At 45.3% G+C, this 12,819-nt stretch overlaps 1 protein-coding gene across 1 annotated transcript in view; it reads left to right on the forward strand.

Annotated features, from left to right (window-relative positions):
• The first annotated feature begins 1,333 nt into the window (after positions 1-1,333).
• dnal1 (dynein, axonemal, light chain 1) overlaps positions 1,334-12,819 on the forward strand; it is a 33,134-nt gene continuing 21,648 nt past the window's right edge. The window contains exons 1-5 of the mRNA XM_078233174.1: positions 1,334-1,396; positions 1,816-1,854; positions 3,137-3,246; positions 4,319-4,374; positions 8,863-8,918. Coding sequence (XP_078089300.1) covers positions 1,394-1,396; positions 1,816-1,854; positions 3,137-3,246; positions 4,319-4,374; positions 8,863-8,918 — 264 coding nt within the window. The 5' untranslated portion in view covers positions 1,334-1,393. The remainder of the gene's footprint in view (positions 1,397-1,815; positions 1,855-3,136; positions 3,247-4,318; positions 4,375-8,862; positions 8,919-12,819) is intronic.

Consider the following 12,819-nt stretch of genomic DNA (forward strand, 5'->3'; position numbering starts at 1 on the left):
TTTGGTGCTGGATGTTTTCGGTGCTGGGTGTCTTTGGTGCTGCATGATTTTTGTGTGCTGCCTGATTTGAGTGCTGGGTGTTTAGGGTGAGGGCTGTTTAGGGTGCTGTCTCTTTTGGTTCCTGGATGTTTGGTTCCTGGGTGTTTGGCTCCTGGGTGTTTAGGGGTGCTGGCTGTTTTGTGGCCTGGGTGTTTAGCATGCTGGGTGTTTTGGGTGCTGGGTGTTTTGGGTGCTGTGTGTTTTGGGTGCTGTGTGTTTTGGGTTATGTGTGTTTTGGATGCTGGGTATTTTGGGTGCTGTGTGATTTTGGGGCACAGGGTGTTTTGGGTGCTGTCTCTTTTGGTTCCTGGGTGTTTGGTTCCTGGGTGTTTAGGGGTGCTGGCTGTTTTGTGTTCTGGGTGTTTTGGGTGCTGTGTGATTTGGGGGCGCTGGGTGTTTTGGGTGCTGTCTCTTTTGTGTCCTGGGTATTTTGGGTGCCATGTGATTTTTTGGTACTGGGTGTTTTGGGTGCTGGGTGTTAAGGGGTGCTGGGTGTTTTGGGTGCTGGGTGTTTTGGGTGCTGTGATTTCTGTGTGCTGGGTGTTTTGGGTGCTGGGTGTTTTGGGTGCTGTGATTTCTGTGTGCTGGGTGCTTTGGGTGCAGCTGTTTTGGGTGCTGTGTCATTTTTTGTTGCTGGCTGTTTTGAGTGCTGGGTGTTTTGGGTGCTGGGTGATTTTTGACTGCTGGGTGTTTTGGATGCTGCCTGATTTTCTGGTGCTTGGTGTTTTGGGTTCTGGGTGAATTGGGTGCTGGGTGAATTGGGTGCTGGGTGAGTTGGGTGCTGGGTGAGTTGGATGCTGGGTGAATTGGGTGCTGGGTGAATTGGGTGCTGGGTGAATTGGGTGCTGGGTGAGTTGGGTGCTGGGTGAATTGGGTGCTGGGTGAATTGGGTGCTGGGTGAATTGGGTGCTGGGTGAATTGGGTGCTGGGTGAGTTGGGTGCTGGGTGAATTGGATACTGGGTGAATTGGGTGCTGGGTGTTTTGGGTGCTGGGTGAATTGGGTGCTGGGTGAATTGGGTGCTGGGTGAGTTGGGTGCTGGGTGAATTGGGTGCTGGGTGAATTGGGTGCTGGGTGTTTTGGGTGCTGGGTGAATTGGGTGCTGGGTGAATTGGGTGCTGGGTGAATTGGGTGCTGGGTGAGTTGGGTGCTGGGTGAGTTGGGTGCTGGGTGAATTGGGTGCTGGGTGAATTGGGTGCTGGGTGAATTGGATGCCTGTCCCTTTAAATCTGTGCTTTTGAATTCAGGTCCGTCCCCTTGCTGCCAATAAGGAGAGGCGCATGCGCATTGCTTCTTGTCTGCCTAGCAACCGCGGCTGCCGCGCGCAGAGGCCGGGATCCCCCCCATTTCCCCCAATGGTGAGACACCGACACCAATCCCCCCGATACCCGGGCAACAAACCTCCCAAAACCTTCCCCTGGGTCCCCCAGTTTCCCGGTGAGTGTCACAGAGCGACACTGACCCCCCCCCCCCCCCCCAACACCGGGGCAACAACCCTCCTCACCCCCTCCCCCCCAATACCGGGACCCTCAGCATTCCCCAATGGTGAGAGGCACCGACAGACCCTTTTCACCGCCCCCCACCCGGGGCAACCCCCTCCTCCAATACCAGGATACCCTCCCCCCCCCTCCCCCGGACACCGGGGCAGCGAATCCCAAGGAGTCAAACCAACCCTCTCCAAACCCCACTGTGTCACCCCAGAAACCCCTGACCAACCTCAGGAGCCAGGCTTGACCCCCACTCTCGGTAACATTGATTTTTTTTTTCTTTTCTCTAGGCCAAAGCAACCACTATTAAAGAGGCTCTGGCCAAATGGGTGAGTAACAGCGGCGCTGGCGGACATTCCCCCTGACATAAGGAACTGACCAGATGATCTCCAGGGAGAGATAGACTAACCCCCCCTGAGGGAGCAGCAATGACCCTGACCATTGATTCCTGATCCCCCTAGACCCGCTGCTCAGTGCTGCCTCCTCTCCATTTCCAACCCTTTGGCTCTTTTTGACCATCCAATTTCCCGCCCCCCCCCTACATTATGCAACATCTGAATGGGTTATGGGGACAGAATTGAATTGCATAAATTCTTGAAGGCAGAAATATTCAGGGCTATGGGGAAAGAGCATGAGAGTGAGACGAATTGGGTGGCTCTTTCAAAGAGTTCATGTGTACAGTGGCCTCTTGCTGTGCTCTGTTATTCTAGCGTCATAGAGGTTTATAGCATGGAAACAGGCCCTTCGGCCCAACTTGTCCATGCCGTCCATTGTAGATGAGTGTTTCGTTATCCCTTCAGTGTACTGTGTCTTTGGGAACTTGAAAGATCTGTACCTATTTAGATGAGCCCTGTCTGGTAGTTTATACTGCCATTAGTCTTGTATTCTGGCAGGTTCCAAAAAGTGGCCATATTTTGAAACCTCTCTGCTGTCTAATTGACTGCAAAGTGTATGGATCCAATTGCCCTTGACATTCTCTCAGTTGCCATCATTCCAATCGATGATTGCTGCTGATGAGTATTGAATTGTTATTGGGTGAGAACCGAGTCAAGCTTAGCTGGGTTGTCCTTTCACAGTTGACACTGAGCTACATGTGAGGTACTGGGACACACGAGGAAGCAGGTTTTACTGAGCCTCTTAATGGAGGGAATAGAGGTAGAGAGACAGAGGTTTCGGGAAAGACTTCAAGCTTTCAGTCCAGGCTGCTGAAGGCTAATATGGGGGATTATTCAAGAGGCCAGAATTGGAGGAGTGCATAGATCTTGAAAGGTTATAGGGATATTGGAGATTAAAGAGAGATTTGAAATCAAGGCTTCTCCGCTATTTGACTATTATCACGTGTCGTCGGATCAAGCCCGAGATCAGGTGGAACGTCTGTTTTTGTCCGCTTGGATCTAGTATATCTCTCTCTCTCTTGTGGGGACTGTGAATTTGATTCAATTTGAATTGGTTTTTGGAGCAAGCAAGGAGATGGAATGTCCACTCTGCACATTGGCTTTGTAACTCTGAGAAAGGAATTACAATTTATAAGATTTGGAATCCAGGACAGATAGTAACACTTATTTGTTTTGAGGACAATAATGACAAGGTTGGATGATTCATGACTTTCAGGAGGAGAAATCAGGTGAAAAAGCAACTGAAGCCATGGAGGTGAAGTTATATGGCCAAGTGCCCCCGATTGAAAAGATGGATGCTTCCCTCTCTACACTGAGTAATTGCGAGTAAGTTTTACCAGGTGAAATCTTGAGTGCTTATTTGCGTCCCTTGCTTCTACTAGTTACCTCTTCGTTAAAAAGTATATTTTCATGTTGAGAGCCATAACCTTTCCTAGATTTCTCCCTTCGCTCACATATCCTGAATTGTGTTCGGTGCTGGTTCCGCTGGCATTGGGTATCTTGTCTAAGTGGGTGTCCCGTTTCTCTGAGCCGAGGTGAAGCGTATTGGTCTGTTTTATCACAAGGCATGTCACAGTTAGTCTGATATGCGTTTTCTACCAGTACTTGGGAGCAGGAATGCTGGCTGATTTCACCACCTTAGCCCCCTGCACCACCGACCCCACACAAAGGTATACTGAGGCTAATTGTTCACCATCCTGCTTGAGATCAGTAAACTCAGTAGTATCCTGTTAGCATCCTGATTGAAAAGTATTTGTCAGTTTAATCAATATTGTAAACTTGGGTCATACTTTGCCCCCCCGACACTAGCTACTCAACCTTTGTTTTAAAAACAATTTCTGTCCTCTTGGAAATGTAGTCAGCTATTCTTGGGCTGTCTGATAACAGATTGATTGATTGATTATACAAACTCTTTTGGTCAATGTAACTGCTGTGGCTGCTAGAGCAAGTCACAGGCTAAACATTCTATAGTGAGTGTCTCACATCCTGATTACCCCAAACCCCTCCACCACCTACAAGTCAAGAGTGAGATGGAATACGCTTCTTTCGTCTGGATGGGCGCAACTGTAACAGCATTCAAACTCCAGCATAATGCAGCCCACTGGATCAACACCCCCATCCATCACCTCAATCGTTCACTCCCTCCGCCAACATCACACAGTGACAGCAATATTATTATCTACATGATGCATTGCAGCAATGTGCCAAGCCACCTTCAGCAGCATGTGCTATACCCGTGACATTTAGAGAAAGCAAAGAGTTGCATGTTTTTACTTGTCTCATTGTATCCAGTTTACCAGCAATATTACAGCTTTAAGCAAGTGAGAATCAGTTGATGCAAAAAAAAGAGAAATGTGCGATGATGTCCCAAATATAAAATATTTTTTCCCTTTTTCAGAAAGTTGTCCCTTTCAACAAACTGCATTGAAAAGATAGCGAATTTAAATGGACTAAGTAAGTGTATGTCTCTCTTAATAAAAAGAAATGAAAGATATTACTTCCAGTTTTAGAAGGGTATTCATGTATTGCTCTGGTTCCACTTTTATATGGAGATCAACAAGAGAGCAAAAGTGCATTGTCGACTCCATTTACATTAATAATGGAGTGCCTAATCCTATAAGAAGAATCATAGACACAGGCTCACTATTGTCTATGATATCCATTGGCATGAACATCCAGCTCACATGTACTGTGTGCTATTATCTACAGGATGCACTGAAGCAAGATTGGGTATGGTAGTGCAGGGGTTATGTTACTGAACTAGTAATCCAGGGACTTAGACTCATAATCCAGAGAATGTGAACTCCTACTCCGCTATGACAGCTTCAGAATTTGAATTCCATTTCCAAAAATATCCGGTATCAGTAGAAGTAGTCATGAAACTGTTGGGTTGTTGTAAAAGCCCAACTGGTTCGTTAATGACCTTTAGGGAAGAAGACCTATTGCCCTTTCTTGGTCTGCTAATATGCGACTCCAGTCCCATACCAATTTGGTTGACTCTTGTATAAAAACAAGTAAAAACAGAATATGTTAGCAATACTCAGCAAATTTGGCAGCATCTGTGCAGAGAGAAATAGATTTAACATTTTCAGTCCAATATGACTCCGAGCTGAAGAGAGGCGGAAATGTGATGGATTTTATGCTGTGGAAGAGTGGGTGGAGCAAAATATAAAGTCAGAGATAGTTGGGAACTTGGGAGAGATTTGACGAAGATGTCATGGACCGTAGACAAAGGGAGTGTTAATGGTAGTGTTAAAGACTAAAGAAGGTGCTAATAGTGGCATAAAGATAAGATAGAAGAATGTGTTCATAGCAGAACAAGGGTCAGCGCTCTGTGAAAGCAAAACATAAGAACACATTACAGACTGGCCCTGCGGGGGCAGGACAGAGTTCATGGTGTGAAGTTGTTTAACTCAATGTTAGGTCCAGAAGGCTATAAAATGCCTAATTGGAAGATGAGGTATGGTTCCTCCAGTTTGTGTTGGGCTTCATTGGAACACCAAAAGCAGGCCAAGGTCAGAAATGTGGGCATGAGAATAAGATAGTGAATTGAAATGGCAGATGACAGGAAGGTGAGAATTGTGCTTGCAGATTGAAGATGTTTCACAGAGTGGTCACCCAGTCTGTTTAGTCTCCCCAGTGTAGAGGAGACAGCATTGTGAGCAGCGAAAGCAGTAGATTAAATTAAAAGGTGCAAGTGAACCATTGCTTCACCTGAAAGGAGAGGCTTTGGATAGTGAGGAAGGCAGAGGTAAAGGGGCACCTTCTGCAATTGCGTGGGAAGTTGCCGTGGGAAGGGGATGAGGTGTCAGGGTTAAGGAGGAGTGAACCAGGGTGTCACAGAAGGAATGATCCCTGCAGAATGGAGGCGGGAGGTGAGGGGAGGGTGTGTTTGGTCGTATCATGCTGGAATTGGCAGAAATGGCGGAGGATGATCCTTTGCAGAGGCCAGTGGCATGAAAAGTGAGAACAAGGGGAACCCTCTCATTGTACTGTAGGGACACACCGGGTGAGAGCAGAGGTTGATTGATTCTTTATTGTGTGGCCACTCTGAAGTGACCTAGCAATCCATTTAGCAGCATTAAACAGCTATTGCGGTGGTTCAAGAAGGTGGCCCAGCATCATCTTAGTGCAATTAGGGATGGGCATTAAATGCCAGACTTGCCAGTGCCGCCCACATCCCAAGAGGAATTTTTAGAAAATGAGATCAGAGATAGTTTAATACCATGCTGATTTTTGAAAGGGAAAACTGAGGCTGAATTTTAAGCTGGGGACGGATCCCTGCCCCACAGCGTTAGTCAACCATTAGGCTGTTAATTGGCTCAGGACCAAACTTTGCCTCCATCTGGGAGGAAGTCTGTCTCTCATTTTTATAGGCTGGCAGCTGTTATTTTCCAGCAGCACCACTGTGGGTGGTGGCCACTGCTGGGAGTTCAGGAGGTAAAATCTGAGAAAGGGGCAGCACGGTAGCACAGTGGTTAGCACTGCTGCTTTACAGCTCCAGGGACCTGGGTTCGATTCCCGGCTTGGGTCACTGTCTGTGTGGAGTTTGCACATTCTCCTCGTGTCTGCGTGGGTTTCCTCCGGGTGCTCCGGTTTCCTCCCACAGTCCAAAGATGTGCGGGTTAGGTTGATTGGCCATGCTAACATTGCCCCTTAGTGTCCTGAGATGTGTAGGTTAGAGGGATTAGCGGGTAAATGTGTAGGGATATGGGAGTAGGGCCTGGGTGGGATTGTGGTCGGTGCAGACTCGATGGGCCGAATGGCCTGTTTCTGCACTGTAGGGTTTCTATGATTTCTATGAAATGACCCTTTAGGGTCTCAATTGGCGAGCAGACCACACAACGACCTACCCTGCTGCTGGTAAAATTGCAGTGGGGCTGGGCTGGTGGTAGGTTTAGCACCACTGCCAAGATGCGCAATTATGCAGCCCCTTCCCCATTACTTTGCCTCGCCTCTTCCTCCCTTGGGTGGATACTGTAAAATTCCAGCCCTGTACTCCTTGGGATAACTGCATCTGTTGTGAAAGCACCTTTTGTTGGAAGAATTATTTGCATATGTAAAATATTATACCTGATTGTACTTGCCATTTTCTTGCTGAAATCAAGAGAGCAATGGTGCTCCATTTTTATCATGCAGCATTACTGTGAGCTGATACATTCTTGCAGATACTTAACTAATATGCTTGGGCTCAGCAGGAATGTTCATGCACCCTTTGCTAATGGTCCTTTTTTACCTGAAAATTTCTGAAGAAAATCGGTTCCTTTAAACTTTATCAGGTTTCATGGGACCCCTTTCTTTCTGTAGGTAGGTATTTTAACAATACGTAATGGGGCAGTAGTTTAATTGAGTTAGTGCCTCAAACAAAGATTGCAGCTTAGGTTATTTACTGAAGCCAGTAGACCCAGTGAATAAATGACTGGTTTGCTGCACACGCTGAACCATATTTAAGTTTTTTTAATACTCCTTGCTAAATTTGAAAAAGTCAAGTAAAGTTTGAGCATAAAGATTATATTTAAAGAACAGTTTCAGCCCTTCCCAGAAAAATAATTTTATTATTTACAGAATCAGTCATTAAAAAAGAATTGTTTAAAGTTTATTTTTAAAAAAGTTTTAAAATGTATTAGTCACAAGTAAGGCTTACATTAACGCTGCAATGAAGTTACTGTGAAATTCCCCTAGTCACCACAGTCCGGCACCTGTTGGTCATTGCACCCAACCAGCAGGTCTTTTAGAATGTGGGAGGAAATCGGATTGATGCAGTTGATGGGCAACATCCTCAGTGGCTTCTGCTGCCAATGTGTGACATGCAACTGCAGCCCATATGGTATGCGGTTAATGGACAGCTCCCAGTGGCAAACTAAGCAAGTGGCTCGTGCATTGCCTTGGGATTGAAGTGACTGAGCCTTGTGTTCAGAACGTTGCTAGGCTCATCCTTATTTTGTAATCCATCTTTGGCATAATAACCAAATTTAACCCTAAAATCAGATGTGTTAGCTCAGTTCAGAATTGTGTGAATTTATTGAGATGTCATCTCAAACATTTGAAGGGTCAGAGATGGAATTTCCAGAGTAATTTACCTCTATTGGCCCAGGATTGTTCCCTGCTCTTGGTCTCACTAAGAGCTTTTTTTTTTGTTTGTTTATGGGATCGTTGGCTGGTCAGCATTTTCTGCCCATCCCTAATTGCCCTTGAGAAGGTGGTGGTGAGCTGCCTTGAACCGCCGCAGTCCATGTGTTTTAGGAACACTTACAATGCTGTTACGAAGCAAGTTCCGGGACTTTGTCCCAGCGACAGCAAGGTAACTTGACTGAAGTGAGGGAGGGGTGGCACAGTGGTTAGCACTGCTGCCTTACAGCGCTAGAGATCTGGGTTCAATTGCAGCCTTGGGTGACCGTGCAAACTCCACGCAGACATTCTGACAACTAGACGAATACATGAATGGGATGGGAATGGAAGGATACGGACTCCATAAAGTGCATGCGGTTTTAGTTTAGGTAGGCATCATGATTGGCGCAGGCTTGGAAGGCTGAAGGGTCTGTTCCTGTGCTGTTCTTTGCATGGGTTTCCTCGGGTGCTCTGGTTTTCTATAACAGTCCAAAGATTTGCAGGCCATGTTAAATTGTCCTTAGTGTCCAGAGATATGTAGGTTAGGGGATTAGCAATGATAAATGCATGGGGTTACGGTGATAGAGCAGTGGGGTGGGACAGGGTAAGATGTTCTTTTGGAGAATCGGTGCAGACTCGATGGGCTGAATGGCTGCCTCCTGCACTGTAGGGGTCCAATGGTTCTAAAGAAATTTGGTTGTAAAGTGTCTAGACATGATGCTCCAACTACCATAAGTATTCAGTTGGCTTGAGAGACCAGCTGGGCTTTTCCTATCTGTCAATTTTGTGTGTTATTTAAAAGTGAAATGCTGTTCTTTTTCTCGTGTTTTCCAGAGAAATTAACAATTCTGTCACTGGGAAGGAACAACATAAAGAATTTAAATGGTCTGGTATGTTAATATAGTTTCACTCTCTAATTCTAAATCTTGCTGCTGAAAGCTGTAATTAATGATGGGGATGTTCTCCTTAAAAAAAGAAGGTTGAGAGGAGATTTGATGGAGGTGTTCAAAATCATGGGGTCTAGACCATAGATAGGGAGAAATTGTTCCCATTGATGCAAGGATTGAAAACCAAAGGACACTGATTTTAAGATAATTGGCAATGGTGACATGAGGAAAATCCTTTTTATGCAGTGAAAATTTCAAAATTTGTGGGTGATACAAAACTTGAAAATATCGTAAATTGTGAGGACAGTGTAGAACTTCAAAAGGCCATAGTTTGTGGACTATGCAGATAGACAGTCAATGAAGTTTAATGTGGAGAAACGCAAAGTGATACATTTTATTTTAGTAGGAAGAAAATGAGGAGACAATATAAAATTAAAGATACGATAAAAAGAGTGTAGTAACAGAGAGACCTGGGTGTATTTGTACATAAAGTTATTCAAGGTGACAGGACAGATTGAGAGAGCAGTTAATAAAGCATACAATTTAGAAGAATGAAAGGTGATCTTGTTGATGTATACAAAATCCTTACATGGCTTGACATGCTGGAAGGATGTTTGTCCTGGTTGTGGGGTATCTAGAACCAGAGTATGCAGTTAATAAGAGATAGGTAATTTAGGAACAAGATGCAAAGGCATTTCTTTACTCAAATTGCTGAATCTTGAGAGTTCTCTTCCCCAGAGATTTGATTTGAATTACTATTGTCACATGTATTAGTATACAGTGAAAAGTATTGTTTCTTGCACGCTATACAGTCAAAGCATACTGTACATAGAGAAGGAAAGGAGTGTGTGCAGAATGTAGTGTTACAGTGATAGCTAGGGTATAGAAAAAGATCAACTTAATGCGAGGTAGATCCATTCAAAAGTCTGATGTCAGCAGGGAAGAAGCTGTTCTTGAGTCGGTTGGTACATGTCCTCAGACTTTTGTATCTTTTTCCCGACGGAAGTAGGTGGAAGAGAGTATGTCCAGGATGCATAGGGCCCTTGATTATGTTGGCTGCTTTTCTGAGGAAACGGGAAGTGTAGATAGTGTCAATGGATGGGAGGCTGGTTTATTAGTCTTGGACAGAACAGGAGCCATACCAAGCTGTGATACAACCAGAAAGAATGCTTTCAATGGTGCATCTGTAAAAGTTGGTGAGAGTCGTAGCGGACATGTCAAATTTCCTTAGTCTTCTGTGAAAGTAAAAGCGTTGGTGGCCTTCCTTAACTATAAGCGTTGGCATGGAGGGACCAGGACAGGTTGTTGGTGATCTGGACACCTAAAATCTTGAAGCTCTCGACCATTTCTACTTCGAGGAAACTCAGTCATTGAGTGTTCAAAGTAGATGTTGATACATTTCTAGGTACCATTGACATCAAGGGATATGGGTTAGTGCAGGAAGGTGGTGTTGAGGGAGAAGATCAGCCTTGATCTAATTAAATGCATCTTGGGCTTTATTAATAAGGGCATAGAGTACGAGAGCAAGGAGGCTATGTTTAACTTTATTTATTAGTGTCGCAAGTAGACTTGCATTAATACTGCAATGAAGCTACTGTGAAAATCCCCTAGTCGCCACACTCTGGCGCCCGTTTGGGTACACTGAGGGAGAATTTAGCATGGCCAATGCCCCTAACCAGCACATCTTTCGGCCTGTGGGAGGAAACCCACGCAGACACTGGGAGAACATGCAAACTCCAAACAGAACTGAATAGCCTCATTAGCGATAGACAACATGGTTTTGTACGAGGGAGGTCATGCCTCACAAATTTGGTTGCGTTTTTTGAGGAGGTGACAAAAATGATTGACGAGGGAAGGGACGTGGATGTCATCTACATGGATTTTAGTAAAGCGTTTGACAAGGTCCCTCATGGCAGGCTGGTGCAAAAGGTTAAATCTCATGGGATCAAAGGTGAACTAGCTAGATGGGTACAGAACTGGCTTGGCCATGGAAGATAGAGGGTAGCAGTGGAGGGGTCTTTTTCTGATTGGACGTCTGTGACTAGTGGTGTTCATGATGTGGAGATGCCGGCGTTGGACTGGGGTAAACACAGTAAGAAGTCTAACAACACCAGGTTAAAGTCCAACAGGTTTATTTGGTAGCAAATGCCACACGCTCTGAAAGCTAGTGGCATTTGCTACCAAATAAACCTGTTGGACTTTAACCTGGTGTTGTTAGAGTTCTTACTAGTGGTGTTCCGCAGGGCTCTGTACTGGGACCTCTGCTGTTTGTGATATATATAAATGATTTGGAAGAAGATGTAGCTGGTCTGATTAGTAAGTTTGCGGACGACACAAAGATTGCTGGAGTTGCGGATAGTGATGAACATTGTCAGAGAATACAGCAGGATATAAATAGGCTGGAAAATTGGGCGGAGAAATGGCAGATGGAATTTAATCCAGATAAATGCGAAGTGATACATTTTGGTAGATCTAATGCAGAGGGGAGCTATACAATAAATGGCAGAACCATCAGGAATATAGACACACAGAGGGATCTGGGTGTACAAGTCCACAGATCCTTAAAGGTGGCAGCACAGGTGGAAAAGGTGGTGAAGAAGGCATATGGCATGCTTGCCTTTATTGGACGGGGCATAGAGTATAAAAGTTGGCATATGATGATGCAGTTATATAGAACGTTGGTTAGGCCACATTTGGAATACTGCGTCCAGTTCTGGTCGCCACACTACCAGAAGGACGTGGAGGCTTTGGAGAGAGTGCAGAAAAGGTTTACCAGGATGTTGCCTGGTATGGAGGGTATTAGCTATGAGGTGAGATTGAGTAAACTAGGGTTGTTCTCCCTGGAAAGACGGAGGTTGAGGGGTGACCAAATAGAAGTTTATAAAATTATGAAGGGCATAGATAGGGTGGACACTTGGAAGCTTTTTCCCAGATCAGAAATGACAAACACAAGGGGTCACAAGTTCAAGGTTCACTACAGATATGCGGGGGACGTATTTTACACAGAGGGTGGTGGGGGCCTGGAATGCACTACCAAGCAAGGTGGTTGAGGCAGACACGCTAGGATCATTTAAGACTTATCGAGATAGCCTCATGAACAGACTGGGGATACAGGGATACAAACTAGTCTAGGTCTAGTTAGGAACACCTGATCGGTGCAGGCTTGGAGGGCCGAAGGGCCTGTTCCTGTGCTGTATTGTTCTTTGTTCTTTGACAGTGACCCAAGCCGGGAATTGAACCCGGGTCCCTGCACTGTGAGGCAGCTGTGCTAGCCACTGTGGTGAACTTGTATAAGACACTAGTTAGACCTCAGCTGGAATATTGTACACAGTTCTGGGCACCACATTTTAGGAAGGACGTGAAGGCACTGGAGAGAGTGCAGAAGAAGTTTGAGAATGGTTTCAGCAATGAGGAATTTCAGTCATGAAGTAAAATTGGAGAAGTTGGGTTTCTTTTCCTCGGACAAAAGGAGGTTGAAAGAACATTTGATAAACGTATTCAAATGTATAAGTGGTCTGGCAAAGTAGATAGGGAGAAACTGTTCCCACTGGTGAAAGGATTGTGACAAGGGGGAACAGATTCAAGATAATTAGTAAAAGAAATAAAAATGATGTGAGAAAAGTTCTTCCACGCAACAAGTGGTTGGGGTCTGGAATGCACTGCCTGAGAGTATGGTGGTGGGGGTGGCAGGTTCAATCAAGGCATTCAAAAGGGAATTTGATGATTTATTTGAAAAGAAACACCCTGTATGGTTATGGTGGAGGGAAGGCAAGAAAGTGGCACTTGATGAAATGCTTATTTGGAGAGCTGATGCAGACATGATGGGCTGAATGGCCTCCTTCTGTGCTGTAACAATTCTGTGATTGAGTAGTTCGGATCTGCCAGAGATTGTGATGAAGGCAGG

This window comes from Mustelus asterias, chromosome 18, assembly GCF_964213995.1.
Source record: "Mustelus asterias chromosome 18, sMusAst1.hap1.1, whole genome shotgun sequence".
NCBI lineage: Eukaryota > Metazoa > Chordata > Chondrichthyes > Carcharhiniformes > Triakidae > Mustelus > Mustelus asterias.